Source organism: Archocentrus centrarchus, chromosome 14 (assembly GCF_007364275.1).
Source record: "Archocentrus centrarchus isolate MPI-CPG fArcCen1 chromosome 14, fArcCen1, whole genome shotgun sequence".
NCBI lineage: Eukaryota > Metazoa > Chordata > Actinopteri > Cichliformes > Cichlidae > Archocentrus > Archocentrus centrarchus.
The window spans coordinates 18,918,775-18,935,385 of record NC_044359.1 but is presented as its reverse complement, the minus strand read 5'-3'; the positions used below and the strand labels follow the sequence as shown (position 1 = coordinate 18,935,385).

General features: G+C 42.6%; 2 protein-coding genes across 4 annotated transcripts; one reads left to right on the top strand and one right to left on the bottom strand.

Annotated features, from left to right (window-relative positions):
- Positions 1 to 984: 984 nt before the first annotated feature.
- On the bottom strand, positions 985 to 3,254 carry kcnk12l (potassium channel, subfamily K, member 12 like). Its single transcript, XM_030747134.1, has 2 exons — positions 2,777 to 3,254; positions 985 to 2,637 (listed from the first exon to the last, which is right to left on the bottom strand). The coding sequence occupies exons 1-2, from the start codon at positions 3,165 to 3,167 to the stop codon at positions 1,643 to 1,645; spliced, it is 1,386 nt and encodes a 461-aa protein (XP_030602994.1). The 5' UTR covers positions 3,168 to 3,254; the 3' UTR covers positions 985 to 1,642.
- Positions 3,255 to 11,315: 8,061 nt separating this feature from the next.
- ccdc61 (coiled-coil domain containing 61) lies at positions 11,316 to 16,264 on the top strand. 3 transcript variants are annotated; one of them, XM_030747345.1, is made up of 13 exons: positions 11,316 to 11,608; positions 12,765 to 12,927; positions 13,008 to 13,090; positions 13,669 to 13,829; positions 13,911 to 14,063; positions 14,140 to 14,347; positions 14,432 to 14,514; positions 14,661 to 14,878; positions 14,977 to 15,055; positions 15,137 to 15,334; positions 15,434 to 15,467; positions 15,657 to 15,711; positions 15,799 to 16,264. In XM_030747345.1, exons 2-13 carry the CDS (start codon positions 12,780 to 12,782, stop codon positions 15,891 to 15,893), a joined length of 1,515 nt encoding a protein of 504 aa, XP_030603205.1. In that variant the 5' UTR covers positions 11,316 to 11,608; positions 12,765 to 12,779; the 3' UTR covers positions 15,894 to 16,264. The 3 variants fall into 3 exon arrangements, with proteins under 3 accessions (XP_030603205.1, XP_030603204.1, XP_030603203.1); XM_030747344.1 differs by having other exon boundaries at positions 14,658 to 14,878; XM_030747343.1 differs by having other exon boundaries at positions 14,432 to 14,532; positions 14,658 to 14,878.
- The last annotated feature ends 347 nt before the right edge of the window (positions 16,265 to 16,611 follow it).

The following is a 16,611-nucleotide window of genomic DNA, read 5'->3' as shown; positions in this document are numbered from 1 at the left end:
AACATGTTTGCCTTTCCTCTTCAGGAAACCATTTGTCACCATAACCAAAACATGGCATGCAGCTGACTCATATCTATTTATTTCAACAGAAAATTCTAGCATTTCATGAGACAGCTCACGGGGATGCACAAACTCTTTTTCCCCTCGTTGCTGTATGTGAAAGGCAAATAAAGTCATTAACTATTTGGGCTACACACAAGAAAAATACATTTCACAGTCTAATGTAATGATCTAAAAACATCTTGACAAAGTGTTTGCTTTTACATTAAAAAAACCATGTAAAATAAGAACCACTTATATGACAAATGTGACAACAAGCAGAACTAAAAGTGTTCCTCAAAAACTGGCCTAAAGTCTGGGATTACTGGCTAAATTTACATGAATACATTCGGCATGTTGACAATTTGCAATTCTTTCTAAACATTTAACATTTCTAAACACATTCTAAGAAAAAGTTTACGTGAAATAGATTTTTCTCCATGAATTTATGAACTGTGCTGCCTTACTCATGTTTTATACAATTGGTAAAACAAACAGCATCAGAGCGGGTTGGTTTCTGGATGAGTTCTTTTATCTGCATACTACATTGTTACATTACTTCAGTGAGTCATTTTCTGTGTGTAGGAATTACATTAAATGTCACTATTGTTTTAAATGTAAATAAAGAATATTTGTCTGATGACTTGCGGGGGACTCATTCTTTAAATAACTCATTCTGAACACAGTGAAGATGAAGTATAAACTGTGACTGCCGGCTGAAAATGGGTGATTGTGACTGCTGTAAGATTTCTAAAGAAGCTTTTACCCGCACACTCATCATCTACTGGTAAAACCCTCCATACATACGAATGGATTACAAACAGGTTTTGTTGCATAGTAAAGGATTTGATCTAGTTACCTAAATCGTTCTCTCTGCCATGTTGATGTGATGCTGTGACTATCTGCAAAGCACTTACTGACATGAGGACATCCTCTACACTCTATGTTTGATTAGAAGATCTCTACTGAAAACCCTGGATCTCTTTCATGATGACGATGAATTTCAATGACATTCATTTGAAAATTGTGTCTTTATTGGTGCTACTGACCTCCTGCAGTTTGCTTGAGAAGCTCTGTTTAAATACAGATCATATTTTAAATGTTTTATGTATGCAGCTAGTTATCTAAGAGCAGATATTTTTGTTTGTATGTTTACTAATACTGACTACCCCCCTTACGTACAACAACATCTTCTGAGGAGCTCGGGAGGCATGTGCAGTGTCCTTAAATCAGCAGTCCTCTTTAAGTGGTCCTTCACTGCTTCTTTCATCTGATTGCGTTTCTGTGAGTCAGTCACTTCAGGACATCAAACCCCTCTTCAAATGATGCTGAAGTCTTTAGCACATATTTGTCCTTTAACTTTCTTTCTCCTCACCAAAAAAAATATGAACAATTATTTGCTGTCTAAAGTCCATGCCGGAAGTCTGCTTTTATCCACACAGACTTCCACTGAAGCTGCTCATACTGAACTGATTCTTATAAGAAATATTCTATTCTCAGATTTTTTTTCCATACAGAACAAGTTACTGATAAAATAATTCCTAAGGAAATGTAAGGCTTCAATATAGAGAACCGAAAGAACAATTAAGATGTTATTATGATGCTACCTATCCACGCTGGTTTCCTGTAAACGATTATTCATAATGCCTAAAGCTCCCACACCACCAGAGAATCCATTTTGATGGCTGTAGCTCTGTCGTGGGCCCTGGTGAGCTGTTTCACTCAGCTGTTTCTGCAGCAGTGCCAGAGACACCTTATTGGACACCATGAACTCATTGACAGAGATCATCTCTCCTGACAAACGACGCCCCATTTGTGCTTCAGCCACTGCGCCAGCGTCCGTCTCGCTGTCGCACACAGTCTCAACAGAGCCACCCGTGTAGCGTTGGTGGGACGAGATGGGCTGCACCGCGTTGCGTTTGATGCGTTTTGGCCTGAAGTGTGCCAGCTGACGCCTCTGATTATTATGATTTTTTTTCTGGAGGCAGGGGCAGCAGAGCCACCAGCAGCCAGGTGTGGAGCAGGAACAGAGCTGATGCTGCCCCGAGCACACCAGCTTACCCAGGATCCAGTTGAGAGTCTGCTTGATGATGATAGAAATTACATTGAAAAGTGAGTAGATACAACAAACTCCCAATAAGATAAAAAGGCAGTTTCCAAGCCGGTAGGCCTCCTGAGATTCATACTGCTGTCTCTGGCTGCTCACCAGATCCCCGAAGCCAATGGTGCTGAAGGCCACAAAGCAAAAGTACAGAGAGTCCACATAGCTCCAGTTTTCCATGGAGCTGTACAGAGTGGAGGCACTGCAAGCAATCACAACAGATGCTACTCCTAAGATCAACATCACGTAATAGACTGATGGCTTCCATCCTTCCAGACTGTCCTCCTCACCAGATGACTCCTCCCTGCTGGATACCACCCCAACTCCAGCACACCTCAACCGACGCTTATGACACCAGCGCATGATGTAAGCTAACATTGTGATGATCCTCTCCAGGAAGAGGTTAAAAAAGAGGATGGTGGCAGCACAGCCAATGAGACCATAGAAGATTAAGAATATTTTTCCTGCTATGGTTGCTGGTGTGGTCATGCCAAAACCTAAATAGAAAGCACCAAAAAGCACAAAATACAGGGGTAAACGGTCACGGCCATACAGCAAGTACACATAAACAGTGAAGAAGCATCTAGGAAAAGAGTTTGGTATCATATACAGTATTTTTTTAAAGTGGAGACCTACCAATAGTTGAGACCACTGTGCCCACGAAGTAGAAAGCTCCAGAAAAGTCCCAGCGTGGCCTTAACGTGTCCACCCTGATCCCAGCTCCGTTTGCCTCCTCATACTGCCTCAGCAGAGTGTGCAGGGCACCCAGGTTGACTCTGTATCTCCTGGTGAAGTTTTCCAACTGCTGTTTCCACAGGAGGCGTGCGCGGAGCTCAAACGGGTGTTCCAAGGCTGAGAAGATGGCAGCTCCGCACAATAAGTAGAGCAAGATCAGTCCGGCCAGCAAGCAGAAACGAGCATTGTCCTCTTTCATGGGCGCTCTTGGGCAGCAGCAGCATTTACTTGCAGCCCTCCTCTTAGCCATGAGCACAGCAGCAGCAGCACAGAGACACCACTGCAACAACATGCACTGCTTCTGCCAGCACTGCCAAGTCACAGACTCACTGTATGAGTTACATGCATCAACAGCCACACAAAATACATGCAGTGACAAAATGAAACTTCTGGTTTACTCAGGTGTACATTTGGCTCTAGACTCTCGCAGGATTGAAAGCGATCTCTCTGAAGAGCTTTTTGAGGACTGGTTTGATCATTTCGCTGAGAACATTTTACATCAGTAACAAAAACAAAAATGCAGATTAGTAGCCTGTTTCCTACATAAACGTATTAATATTTTATTTTACATAACCATGTACCCAGCATTTTCCCCACTCACTGAAAAAATGCACACTAAGCTTAGGCTGAATCATTTAACATCAGGACATTATCAGAAATCACTTATTTTAAGTAGCAGTTCATGACATATAATCCACCCAACATGAAATACACAAGTTTAAATTAAAAAAAACAAAAAAAAAAACAGTACCTGTTCTCACTGACAGCAGCATTCACTTCCAAAGCGCTGCTGATCAGCGTGTGCCAATTCCATGGATGTGCTGAACAATGACCAGCTAAAGGAAGCCTCTTGATTTGTGTGTGTGTGTGTGTAGAGAGAGAGGCTGTCTGATGTTTCATCTGTCAAACATTCACATCATCATCCCCCTTCCCACCGCCTCCTCTTTTGAGCACACCCTGATTGGTGCAGTCAACGCTTTATTTGTAAAAGTGCTTTTTACTCCTTTTCTAACCTTCGTCACACATCAGTTTAACATTAAAAAAAAAAAAAATAAAAAACTGGCATTTTTGCTTTAAATAACTGATAATTTAATCATTCGCTTTCATCCAAGCATGGGACAAGAAATTTCTCCCGATTAAGTAAAACTAAAACTCAGCAGTGAAAAAGAAAAAGAAAAAAATCATCGTAGTAATATGACTAGAAGCTTGCAAGTTCAACCAAATTCATCAAAGCAGGCAAATATTAGTTTCCCGCACTCTCTTTGCCACTGCTCAGGTGCAGTTTCCACATCTACTGAGAAGGCTTTTTGTTATTGCTGCAGACTGTGTGGGAGGATTTGTTGAGCATGGCTCTCAGTTTCTCTGTCTGTTCGTTCCTTTAATCTTGTCTGGCGCTACAGGTAAGGGCACGGGTTCCCCGCGCCTGCCGACTGATGGCTGGACGTCAGCAGCGGGCAGGTGTGGAAAACAGACAGTCCATCTGCCTTGTCATGCAGAAAAGCAGAAACGCAACAATTTTTCTTGAAGTTGATGTTTCACATGGTAAAAAGAAACCAAAAAAAAAATACTTCTAATTAGATCATTTTATATTGACATGAATTTTATATTGATATGAAAAACCCAGAAATTTGAAATGACATGACTGCATAACATACTAACTACACAGCTTTAAAAAGATAAAACTGTAAATCTCAGTACAGCGCTGACAACAATGCAACAAATAATTATCTACAGAAACACTAACTCTGCTAACACAGAGATCTTCAGTTGGTATACTGTTTACCGTGTTCACAAGTATTTCTCTTGGCTTTTCTCATTTCTTTATTTTGCGCCTCCTCGTCTACTCTGTCCTCCATCCTCCTGCCTTGGACCCAGAAATGTATTTGAGTACACCTTGTTGAAGTAGGTTTCCAGTTTTCTAATATTGCCCTAAAATCTCCTCTGTAATCTGCCCACCAGTACAGGAGGCTTGCTAGAGCAGCTATCACTCAGGACACACAGATGTATCCTTTGCATGAATGATTTTACCTTAAACATTTTAAAAAAGCATTACATTGAGCTGGAATGTCCAATCCATGGAGGGTGGAGGGAGCCATTAAACAACTAGTTTGTATTCTTAAGTTGTTTCAGGCATTTTCGATGATCTATTGTGTGAACAAACATCCTGCCCTTCACTGTCTGTGTGTGTTTAACTCTTGTTGTGAATTTGATTAATTAAAAAAAAAAAAAAAAACAGTCTTTAACACTGTTGTACCTAAAATACATATATAGTTGTAGTTGGGCTATAACAAAACAAATCATGATGCGATTGTGCCACAAGTCATATTTAATTAACACTGCTTTAAAATGAAAGGTGAGGATGTCTCATCTTTCTAACTGCTTCCTGCTTTGACTCCTCTCTCTTTTGTCTCTTTCTCGCCTCCTCTCCGCTTATCTCTGATAGGAGGGACTAAGACCTGAGAAGAGGAGTTGGGGAGAGGAATCGAGGATGTGTAGTGTGTGAGATGAGAAGGTGGTGTGTACCTATCTGCCCTGGTTTCTTTCAATTCAATTCATCCATCCATCCATTCACTTCCACTTATCCTGTTCAGGGTCGCGGGGGGGCTGGAGCCTATCCCAGCTGACATACGGCGAGAGGCAGGGTACACCCTGTACAGGTCGCCAGCCTGTCGCAGGGCCAACACAGAGAGACAGACAACATCCACACTCACATTCGTGCTCTCACTCACACCTATGGGCAATTTAGAATCACCAGTTAACCTAACCCCAGTAACTGCATGTCTTTGGGCTTTGGAATTTTATTTATTTAGCACCAAATCACAATAACAGTCCCCTCAAGATGCTTTTATATTGTAGGGTAAAGACCCTGCAATAATTACAGAGAGAACCCAACAATCGACCCCCCCACCAACACCACCTCACATTCACACACACACACACGAGCAAGCACTTGGCAACAGTGGAAAGGACAAACTCCCATTTAACAGGAAGAAGGGAAGGGAGGGGAGACAGGAAAAAAGACAAACTGTGAAAAAGCACCTCCCATTCTATTTTTAAATACCCTGGAAACCACAAGTAAGCCAGCAGTCTGAGAGCGAAGTGCTGTATTGGGTGATGCGGTACTATGAGGTCTTTAAGATAAGATGGGGCCTGATTATTCAAGACCTTGTATGTGAGAAGAAGGATTTTAAATTCAGTTGCCAACAACAAAAGAAATCAGTTTAGAAAAAGAATTGTTAATGTTCACAAAGCAGGAGATGGAGACGCAAAGTTATTACAGGGTTTCCAAGTGTCAAGAACTGGAGTGAGAAGAACAAGCCTGGCAGAGGTAGGAAGCAAACGATTTCAAAGACTCTGGAAAGAAAACTAGTGAGAGGTGTACCACCCAAAGACCACCGTCCCCACAGTGAAACACTGTGGTGGGAGTAATGTGGGGCACTTTAGTGCATCTGGAACTGGTAATCTCATCAAGGTGGAAGGAATCATGAAGAAAGACAGAGATGTGAAGATTGTGAAAGAAAACATCAAGCAAAAGACAAGGACCCAAAACACACGTTGCTTCTGGTTTAGAACTACCTCCAGAAGACCAAAGTCTTAAGCTCTGACTTGAATCCCATTGAAAATTATGGAGTGAACTGAAGGTCGCACGCCATGAGACTCAGTGTGTTTTTTCAAAACCGTTAAATATTAATATCAATATGTAATATGTCACAAAGAAGACTGTTCCCATTCCACTAACATTTCACATTAACCATCATTACCATCCAGCCACCCAACTTCTTATCACAACACTGTGAACATAAAGCTTGCAGTTTGTGTCCTGGTCAGGTTTAAAAAGCTGGGAGTGCTACTGGTCTAACTACTGCTGCCACATGTGGGTCACTTACGCTAAAGGAAACCTTAATGAGCCTTTATTGTAAAAATGTTTCTCATTAGCTATGATACCATACATAATAGCATATATAATTATTTATTACAAAAAATAGTGATAAATAAGATTTTCTTTTAACAGTAAAATAACCATTTACCAATATAATTTACTATTGAAAATAATATAAATATACATATAATAGCCATTTATTAACAATGGCTATTACAAAGTGTTCCTCCTTCCTGCCCATTATTAAAGGCAGAAAGAATCTATCCACTTTTTTTATTCTTTTTTTAATTATTGCACAATTTTAGTAACACAGTGTGACTTTTAAGCTGACAATGTCAACCCAGAGGGGATGTCCATATTTTTAGCTTATAATTGGTAGACCCGTGTGTTTCCCGAAATAGTGAGCAGGTCATCTCAAGACAGAAATGTCAGGCGTCTCTGGCTGAGGTTGAAGAAAACTGAGTTTGTGTTTGGCTCTGGGGAAGTGCAGGTGGGGACAATTATCTAATGTAACACTGGATTTACTCTGGCTGTTGTTACAAAACTGAGGCCATTATCAAGCAATTAACAGCACGTGGTATTTGCTTTGAAGTACAGTGTCTTATTTAGCGTTGAGTTTATCCTACTTTCATTCACTCCTGGTGCTTCGTTAGAGTCATAAAAAGGAGGCATGGAGTCCCAAAACTTTTTCCTTCTAGTACACACACAATCCAGGTCATACCCCTGTGCTGTGTGTGTGTGTGTGTGTGTGTGTGTGTGTGTGTGTGTGTGTGTGTGTGTGTGTGTGTGTGTGTGTGTGTGTGTTTTGTTGTCTTTTCAGACAGACAGTGAGAACCTCACACTTCAGACTCAATCACTCAACTTATGGCTGAACAGCATCTCCATGGAAACAGTTCTTCACCCAGACTGAGTGAAGACAAGCAGAGGTCAGGTTTGTAACACTTAGGGGAAGCATTTGTTTCCAACTGACAACTAAAATCAACCCCTTAACCAACCAGTGGAAAGTAAACACACTTGAGATGGTGTCAACATGGTGCTTTTTTCCTTTCTTATCTAATGTTATCTGAAACACAGAACTGGCAAAAGGATGGAAATGGTTTTGTTGATTGAAGGGAACATAAACATTTATATTTTTAACTAGTAGCAGCTTCAGAAGCACGAAGAGATGCTTGTTTCTGTCTGGTAACTGCACAATATAAAATAAAAACTAATCTAGCGGTACTTTTTGTTTTTAGCTTAAAATTACACAACAGAGAAGTAGATATTATATAATAACAAACAAGGTGTTATTAATATGTAATATTAATATATGTTATTAATTGGTAATATTTTTAGTAATAGTTTGTATTTCTGCTGGATAAAAGAAACATGTTACAAAATAATTAAAACTTTCCAGTAAAACACACACATATTACCCTACATAGTGAGTGTTTTTACTTATTATAAAAATTATATTAATAATAATACTACATTATAATTAATATTATATTCTATATTACTGTTTGCTTTGCATTTTCATCAAGTTTCAACGCCACTGCCGAGCATCCTGTTGGCTAATGTCCAGTCACTGGATAACAAGCTGGACGAACTCAGGGCCAGGATACAGTTTCAGAGGGACATAAGGGACTGCAACATCATCTGTCTCACGGAGACATGGCTGACCCCCCTCATACCGGACCACGCCGTACAGCCGTCGGAGTTCTTCAGTGTTCATCGCACGGACAGAACGAGTGAGTCTGGAAAATCAAGAGGAGGAGGTGTGTGCCTAATGATTAATAACAACTGGTGTGACAGTAGGAATGTTGTCCTTCTGAAACAATCATGTTCACCTAACCTGGAGCTCCTAACCCTGAAATGCCGTCCCCACTACCTGCCCCGCGAGTTCACTTCGGTCATCTTCAGCGCCGTCTATATTCCACCTCAGGCGGACACAAACACTGCACTATCCGAGCTACATGAGGCTATTTCCACCTATCAGGCTAACCAGCGTGATGCGGCTCTCATCGTAGCCGGGGACTTTAACAGTGCAAACTTGAAAAAGCTGATACCGGAGTTTATTCAACACATCGACTGCCCCACCAGAGGAGAGAGGACCCTAGACCACTGCTATTCTCCATTCAAAGATGGCTACAAAGCAAAGCCTCTTCCGCCTTTTGGGAAGTCTGACCACACCTCTGTCCTTCTCATGCCGAGATACAAACAACGGCTCAGGCAGGAACCCCCTGCTGTGAGAGAAGTGACACAGTGGTCTGATCAAACAGAGGCCGCTCTGCAGGGTGCGTTGGATTCAACCGACTGGGACATGTTTCGCAGCAGTGAGGAGTTTACGGAAACTGTTGTGGGATTTATTGGGAAAGTTGTTGAAGACACTTCACTTAGGAGGACCATCAGGACTTTTCCCAACCAGAAGCCGTGGGTGGATAAATCTGTCCGCGACGCCCTGAGGTCCCGCACCGTTGCCTACAACTCCGGCCTCGCCTCTGGGAACATGGAGGACTACAAGGTTGCATCATACAACGTCCGCAGAGCGGTGAAAGAGGCAAAACATCGCTACGGCCGCAGACTGGAACAGCAACTACAACAGTCTGACCCCAGGGGACTGTGGCAGGGACTACGCACCATCACGGACTACAAAGCACCACACACACCCCCGGTGAGTGCCGACGCTTCTCTGGCTGATGAACTCAACATCTTCTTTGCGCGCTTTGAATCGGGAAGCCGACAGCCCGCTGCGCTCCCGGCCGGAGGGGCGGAGACACTCACTGTGACGGAGCGCGACGTGAGGAGGGCGTTTAGACGTGTAAACACCAGGAAAGCGGCTGGACCAGACGGTATTAGTGGACGTGTCCTTAAGACCTGCGCTGACCAGCTGGCACCTGTGTTTACACTGATATTCAACCTCTCACTGAAACTGTGTGTGATTCCCACCTGCTTTAAAAAGTCCATCATAGTCCCTGTCCCAAAGAAACCACACCCCAGCAGCCCCAATGACTTCAGGCCCATAGCGCTCACCTCTGTGGTGATGAAGTGTTTTGAGAGACTCATCAAGACATTCATCACCTCCTCACTGCCCACCACCCTCGACCCACTACAGTTTGCATACCGGCCAGACAGATCCACAGATGACGCCATATCCTTCCTCCTCCACAAGACCCTTTCACACATAGACACTGGTAAGGGGAACTATGTGAGAGTGCTGTTTGGAGATTACAGCTCAGCATTCAACACCATAGTTCCCTCCAGGCTGGTCTCTAAGCTGCTGGACCTGGGCCTGGGCCCATCCCTGTGCAGGTGGGTTCACAGCTTCCTGACCAGCAGACCACAGGTGGTACGAGTGGGTCACCTCACCTCATCCTCCCTCACCCTCAACACTGGATCCCCCCAAGGCTGTGTGCTCAGCCCTCTGCTGTACTCACTGTACACCCATGACTGCGAGGCCACGTCAGAGTCCAACGTCATCATCAAGTTTGCTGACGACACTGCTGTTGTGGGACTAATCTCTCACAATGAGGAGACAGCCTACAGGAGAGAGGTCTCCTGCCTGGAGAACTGGTGCCAGGAGAACCACCTCCTGCTCAACGTCAGCAAAACAAAGGAACTGATCGTAGACTTCAGCAGGAAGCAGCAGAGGGACTACCATCCACTTGTCCTCAGTGGTGCTGAGGTGGAAAGAGTGGACACTTTCAAATACCTGGGAGTGACCATCTCACAGGACCTGTCCTGGACTCATCACATTAACATCACTGTGAAGAAGGCCAGACAGCGTCTCTACCTCCTCAGGCGGCTGAGAGACTTCAAGCTCCCACTCAAGGTGCTCAGGAACTTTTACACCTGCACCATTGAGAGCATCATGCGTGGGAGCATCACCACCTGGATGGGAAACTGCACCAAGCAGGACTTCATGGCCCTAAAAAGGGTGGTTCGTTCAGCTGAACGGACCATCAGAACCACCCTCCCCAACCTGCAGGACATTTACACCAAGCAGTGCAGGCTGAGGGCCATGAAGATCCTAAAACAGCCCAGCCACCCCGGACACTCTCTCTTCTCCCTGCTCCCATCAGGCCGGCGTTACCGCTGCCTGAGGGCTAAGACTGAAAGGTTGAAGAAGAGTTTTTACCCACAAGCCATCCGTCTGCTCAACTCTGAGCCCTAACTGGACCATTATTGCACAATGTAAATATTATAATTTAAAAAGTGTGTATAGTGTATAGTATATAGAGTAATAGTGTATAGTGTGAATTACTTTTTTTTTTAATTTTTATTCTTCTTATTTATATGTGTGTGTATATATGGTTGCAGGTACAAAATACATTTCACTGTGCATTGTACTGTGTATAACTGTGCATGTGACAAATAAACACTATCTTATCTTATCTTATCTTAATCTAAGTGAATCTCATCATTAATCATTAATATAGTTTTAAGTTTTTCATTCATGGCTTTTTCATACAGTGCAGCTCTTTCATCGTGACTTAATTTGCCTCTCTGATACTGTATTTTTGTGTACCGTGAACGCGCACCCCATCATATTTGTGGAGCAGTGTCTGTTCAGCACCTGTGGAGGGCGGCCGCACGCCTGAGAGGCATCGAGCCTTTATCTAACCGCGGCAGAGGAAGAGGCGGCAGCGGCAGAGTGAGACGAAGAAGAAGAATTTAACGGTTCCCGGTTGTAGGACCGCTCTGGGTCTCCACGGTCCCCGGTGGCTTGCAAACTGTTTGGGATTTGGGATGACGCTCATTCAGTCGGTCAGCAGTTTTATCTACTTCACCTAGATAAGTCACCACCATGTTTGTCCAAAGGACAGCAATGTTTTGACAGCATACTGCACTAAGGAGCATCACTGCAAGCAGAGGTAACGTTTGTTTGGCTGCACATCGACTAAGGTTAAGTGGTTTACATACAGACAGCTCTGTTAGCTACCTGTGAGTCTACTGAAGAAAAACTAACCATACCTAACCACAGTTCCCGTGCTAGCTAACTCCAGCTAACGCTGGGCAGTTGACAGAAGATGTTAACTCTCGCTAGCTGACAGAGAAGTGCGAGATAATGCAGCATTGTGTATTTCAGAATGACGCAATTATATATTCCAAGAACTTGTGCTTAAACTTAACGCTGTTGTAAAACCAACATTTTTTTTTTCTTTTTTGTGCATGTAGTAAAATTAAATGAGGGCGCACAGATTTTATTAGCACGGGAGAAAGTGAAGTCGAGCGCGAAATCTTTCAGTATTTTAACGCCACAAAAGAGACACACAGTTAATGACTCACGTGCTAAAACCCCGTCTGAAGACCTTTGTCATGTCCCTGTATTAACGTTTGATGTGAGCCATCAGCCGCAACTTTTTCACTAATAATCTTGACACCTTTTTAAATAAACTGTGCTCGCAGACGCCCCCTGCGGCTCATTTGTGTAACAACAGGCCTTGTGAGCGGAGCCTGCCGCAACAGAACAAAATATGGATAAATATAAAAATAAACGAATAACCCTGAGAAATTGATAAATTCACGATATGAGACGCATATTATTTCAATTATATATTATACTTGAACAGTTAGGTTCTTATGATGCTGAAATAAATCTTAATGTAAATTTGCACAGTCAATATGTGACTAATTGGAATGACAAACTTTCCCAGAATAATCCTATAATGCACAAGACATATGCGCTACTTCTGATTCAGCTTTTATTTTGTTGCTTGCAATGTATCATTTAATACCTGTTTATATATAGACACAGAGAGCAAGAGAGATTATGCATGTCTCCGTGCACATTTACCGTTATCCTCATTGAACAATACAGTGTCCAGCTTTACCAAATGTTTGACATGATCTTAAAGGCTCTGCAGGGAGTGAATTAATGTGTGTCAGCTTAGGGTTGGAATTATGCTTTATATTTTCCCTTAGGCACTAGATGTATACACACACACACACATTTGTTTTAATAGTAAAGGAGTTGGTTGATACAGTTGCTTCTAATCAAATTCTAATAGAAATCATTTATTTCTCCAGCACAGAGCCGGAGCAATGGAAGAGGGCTCTGAGTTGATGGAGGATATTGTATTTCGAGGGGTGGAGTTTTCCGTGAAGATAGAAGTGGACAGGGGGTTGCTTATCGTAGAAATCTCTGATTCAGTGACAGCGGATCAATGGAAGGGGGAGTTTGATCCAGCGTGTAAGTGGTATATATCTCCGATTAAATGTTACTGTACCCAGTTGTTGGTGCTGTTTAACTTTGTTTATTCATTTATTTAGATATTGAAGACCTCACTCGCAAAACTGGCAACTTCAAGCAGTTTCCTATTTTCTGTAGCATGCTGGAATCAGCTGTGAGAAAGGTATGTCTGAAGGTGCTCTTGGATAGAATTCAGAGAAAAATTTAGAGGCAGCATGAACGTAAATACAGTTAATAGATGGATTCGAAGAGACAGATTTGCCTGAGGCTGTACGAGCCGAGGATGAGACTCGGTTGTGTTCATTGTCTCCACTTGAGCGAAAAATACACGGTTATCCAAGGCTGTGTTATTCCCTTCTTTTTAATTAATGTGCAGGAGCAGGGGCCAAAAGGAGAGAACCTGGAGGAAAATAGTCATGTGGAATTTTTGGCACATTTATTAGCCTGTCCTGGCTAAATTGTCGTGAAAGCACAGCATACACAAAGACTGTCCCTGTAGTAAACGTTAAAGCCGAAACATTTGTCCAAAAACATGCTTTCTTCTGGATTCATGACCATTAGAAAAGGTGACTTATTTTTTTGTGTTGCTAAATTGCTGTAAATGGAATGCACATTAAAAAAAAAAAAAAGCAATAAATAGAAAATAAAGAGTGTACAGTTCATAAGACTGTTTCCTGTATCTCCAATTTTATGGCCATGAAATGTTTTATTATTCTGATTTATCGAGCGATTTCTCTGCAGACAAGCGACTCTGTTACACTTGACCTCTTGACCTATGCTGACCTGGAGCTACTGCGAAACAGAAAAGCAGGAGTGGTCAGTCGTCCTCGCAGCCATCAGCAGCCGTCTGCTCTCACCGCCAAAAGATATCTCATTCTCATATACACTGTGGAGTTTGACAGGTTTGTTCACAGTTTTGCTGGTTTATGCTCTTTGCGTCTGTAGTAGAAGCTGTCCTGATTTTTCTGACTTTCTATCCATAGAATTCACTACCCTCTACCTCTGCCCTATGTGGGAAAGCCTGACCCAGCTGTCCTGCAGAAGGAAATCAGAGCCCTCAGGGCTGAGCTCAGTGCGCTCACCTCTCACGGAGTTAACAAATCTGCAGATCTAGAAATACAGCGGTTACGAGCAGAGTAAGTTTAATCTCACAATTAGCAGCATGAAGAGAGTTTGGCAGCTTCTTTTTTAATGTCTTCTACTGTTTTCAAGTCTGGTTCTAGTTAAAGAAGAAAAGGAGGCCATGGCAAAGGTTCTCGAGCGACTGCAGGTGAGTGGAAGCAATCCCACGTCTGGACGAGAAGACTGGAGGATGAAAGATGTGGTGAGGACGCTGGAGGAGCAGCTTGTCAAGGAGAGGGCCAAAAGTCAACGGTCAATGAGCAAGAGGTGCCAGGAGCAGCGACTGCTAGTGGAGCAGGTGAACCTTTTTCTTTACAAAAGGTTCCTGTTACTCCTTCTTTTTTAATCAGCAGGTTTTAACATTTTCCCCTTGCCTTTCTAGTTAGAGGAGCTGAGAGCATCAGAGTGCGCACTCCGTGTTCGCGTAAAGAGTCTCACCAATGAATTGGCGTTGCTACGGAGAGGGTTAGACAATCTAAGCGTGTACTATATCTTTACTTTCTCTCTCTTTCATACATTCGTTTACAGACTTAAAAATTCAAAAGCTGAATCAGTTACCCACTGAGCATTCATGCCTTTTTCTTTTTTTCTTTTTTCCTTGTTTGCAGCAGAGTGACTCCTGTGTCGGGTCACATCAGCTCACGGGTAGATGGGGAAATCTATCGCTCTCTTTCTCGGGAAAGAAGGTCCGGGTACGGGACAGTCAGGGCTCGCTCAGGATCTAGAGAACGTCCAGAGGATAGAGGACAGAGGTCGGTGGAAAGAGGAAGACGAGCAGATTCCTCAGGACCACGCGCTCGTATACCCAGGCCATCACCTTCTCCCACTGGTACTAGCTGTGCTTATGATGATGCTTCTGTGGATGAATTTTCAGTATTTAATCACACTGATAAACATTTGCACTCAATAAGACCTACTGTCTTACAGGGTCACGGGTTCCACGCTTTGATCCAACAGCATATATCCAGGACAGGCAGCGCAGACAGAAAGAGGCAGAACTCAAAAAGTTGATTTCCATTATTCTTCCTTCGTAAATACACATCAGTGCTCACTGTAGTAGCTGCTTGAACCTGTTTTTCTGTGTCAGACAAAGGAAGGTGCGAAGGGACATGCTGACATCACCCACGGTCCCCGAGAGAGGCCGTTCACGTTCCAGAGAAGCCTATCCTCAGTTGACCCGGTCTGGCAGCAGAGGCAGGAGTTTGTCTGTAGAACGGAGAGGGAGCAGGAACTCCTCTGAGAGCTCGTTAGTGGACATGGACGAAATGGCCAAAAGTCTGTTCAGGTGATGGGAGTACTTTGGATGGTTTTGTTAAAGGCTCTGTGATTGTAGCTGGCTATTTTAATGTCTGTTTTTCCTTCTTTCTTTTTTATTTTTCTTCAGAGGAAGAAAACAGACTTACAATGGACCCAATGTGGTGAGTAATGACTTTGATGCTGTAATCTGTCATCCTCTCCTGTGCATATTTGAAGAGAGCTGGCATCAGATTGTTTTTACAGGCAGTGCATTTTAATGGGATTAAATCACTGAGAGTTGTTATCTTATGGGATTTGTTGATAATAAGAAAGTACAGAATATTACAGGTCTTAACTTTTAATGTTTTTAGTCCAGAGGAGGCCTTTTGTCCAGGAAGCCATTATGCAGTACACCAACACACAGAGGTAACTCCATTTTTTTTCTACAATAATAAAAAAAAAAAAAAGTATCACTGAAAATCTTAATTTTTAATTTCATGTCTCAAACCCCAGAAAGCTCTGTAGATACAGGTGCAGAGCTATCAGAGATTGATGCAAGGCTGCAGGCACTGCAGGAATACATGAGAGACTTGGATACAGGACACTAACCTGCTGCTCAAGACACTCCTAGATATTTTATGTAACACCAGGCTCAGGATGTCCGGTTCTATCATCCACACAAAACTGAGGGAGAAATCTTGATTTGGACCCAAGCTTCTGGTTTAGAGAGGGTGCGTTCACATAAGAGACTAACTTTCTCTGGAAGCTCAGACTTCTGGAAACTACAGCCATCACTGTGAAGATCGGACTATTTTTTGTGGACTATAATTTTTTTGTTTTGTTTTGTTTTTATAAATTAACTTAAACTATGATTGTGTCTGAGTACAATGCTGTCCGTTTTTTTGGAAACCCTACCAAACTGGTATATGTACTGTATGTAAAATTTGGCATTGCATTGGTAAATGTTTTCATCCTTGAAGTGCTTGTTTGTTTTTTTAAAGGGTATGTAATAGTATGGGGAAGTGTTGAGTCCCTTCATATTCAGTCCATGATTTAGAAAGTCATTTCAGCACATGGACTGCAGGTAGATCATTTGTCATCTACATTCATGTCTGGTTCCTGCTTAAGCTTTACTTTCATCATCAGTTTAAAATGCTGATCACTTTGTTTTCTCCAGTAATTAATTGATGTTTCAAAATATCTCCTGATCCATGGTGATACATTGCAGAAATGTCCATGGGTATGATTTTAGTATACTACAATGTGATAGTACATCCACACATTAACTATACACTGTTAAAAAATGTAGTGGACTGCTGTTCCTTC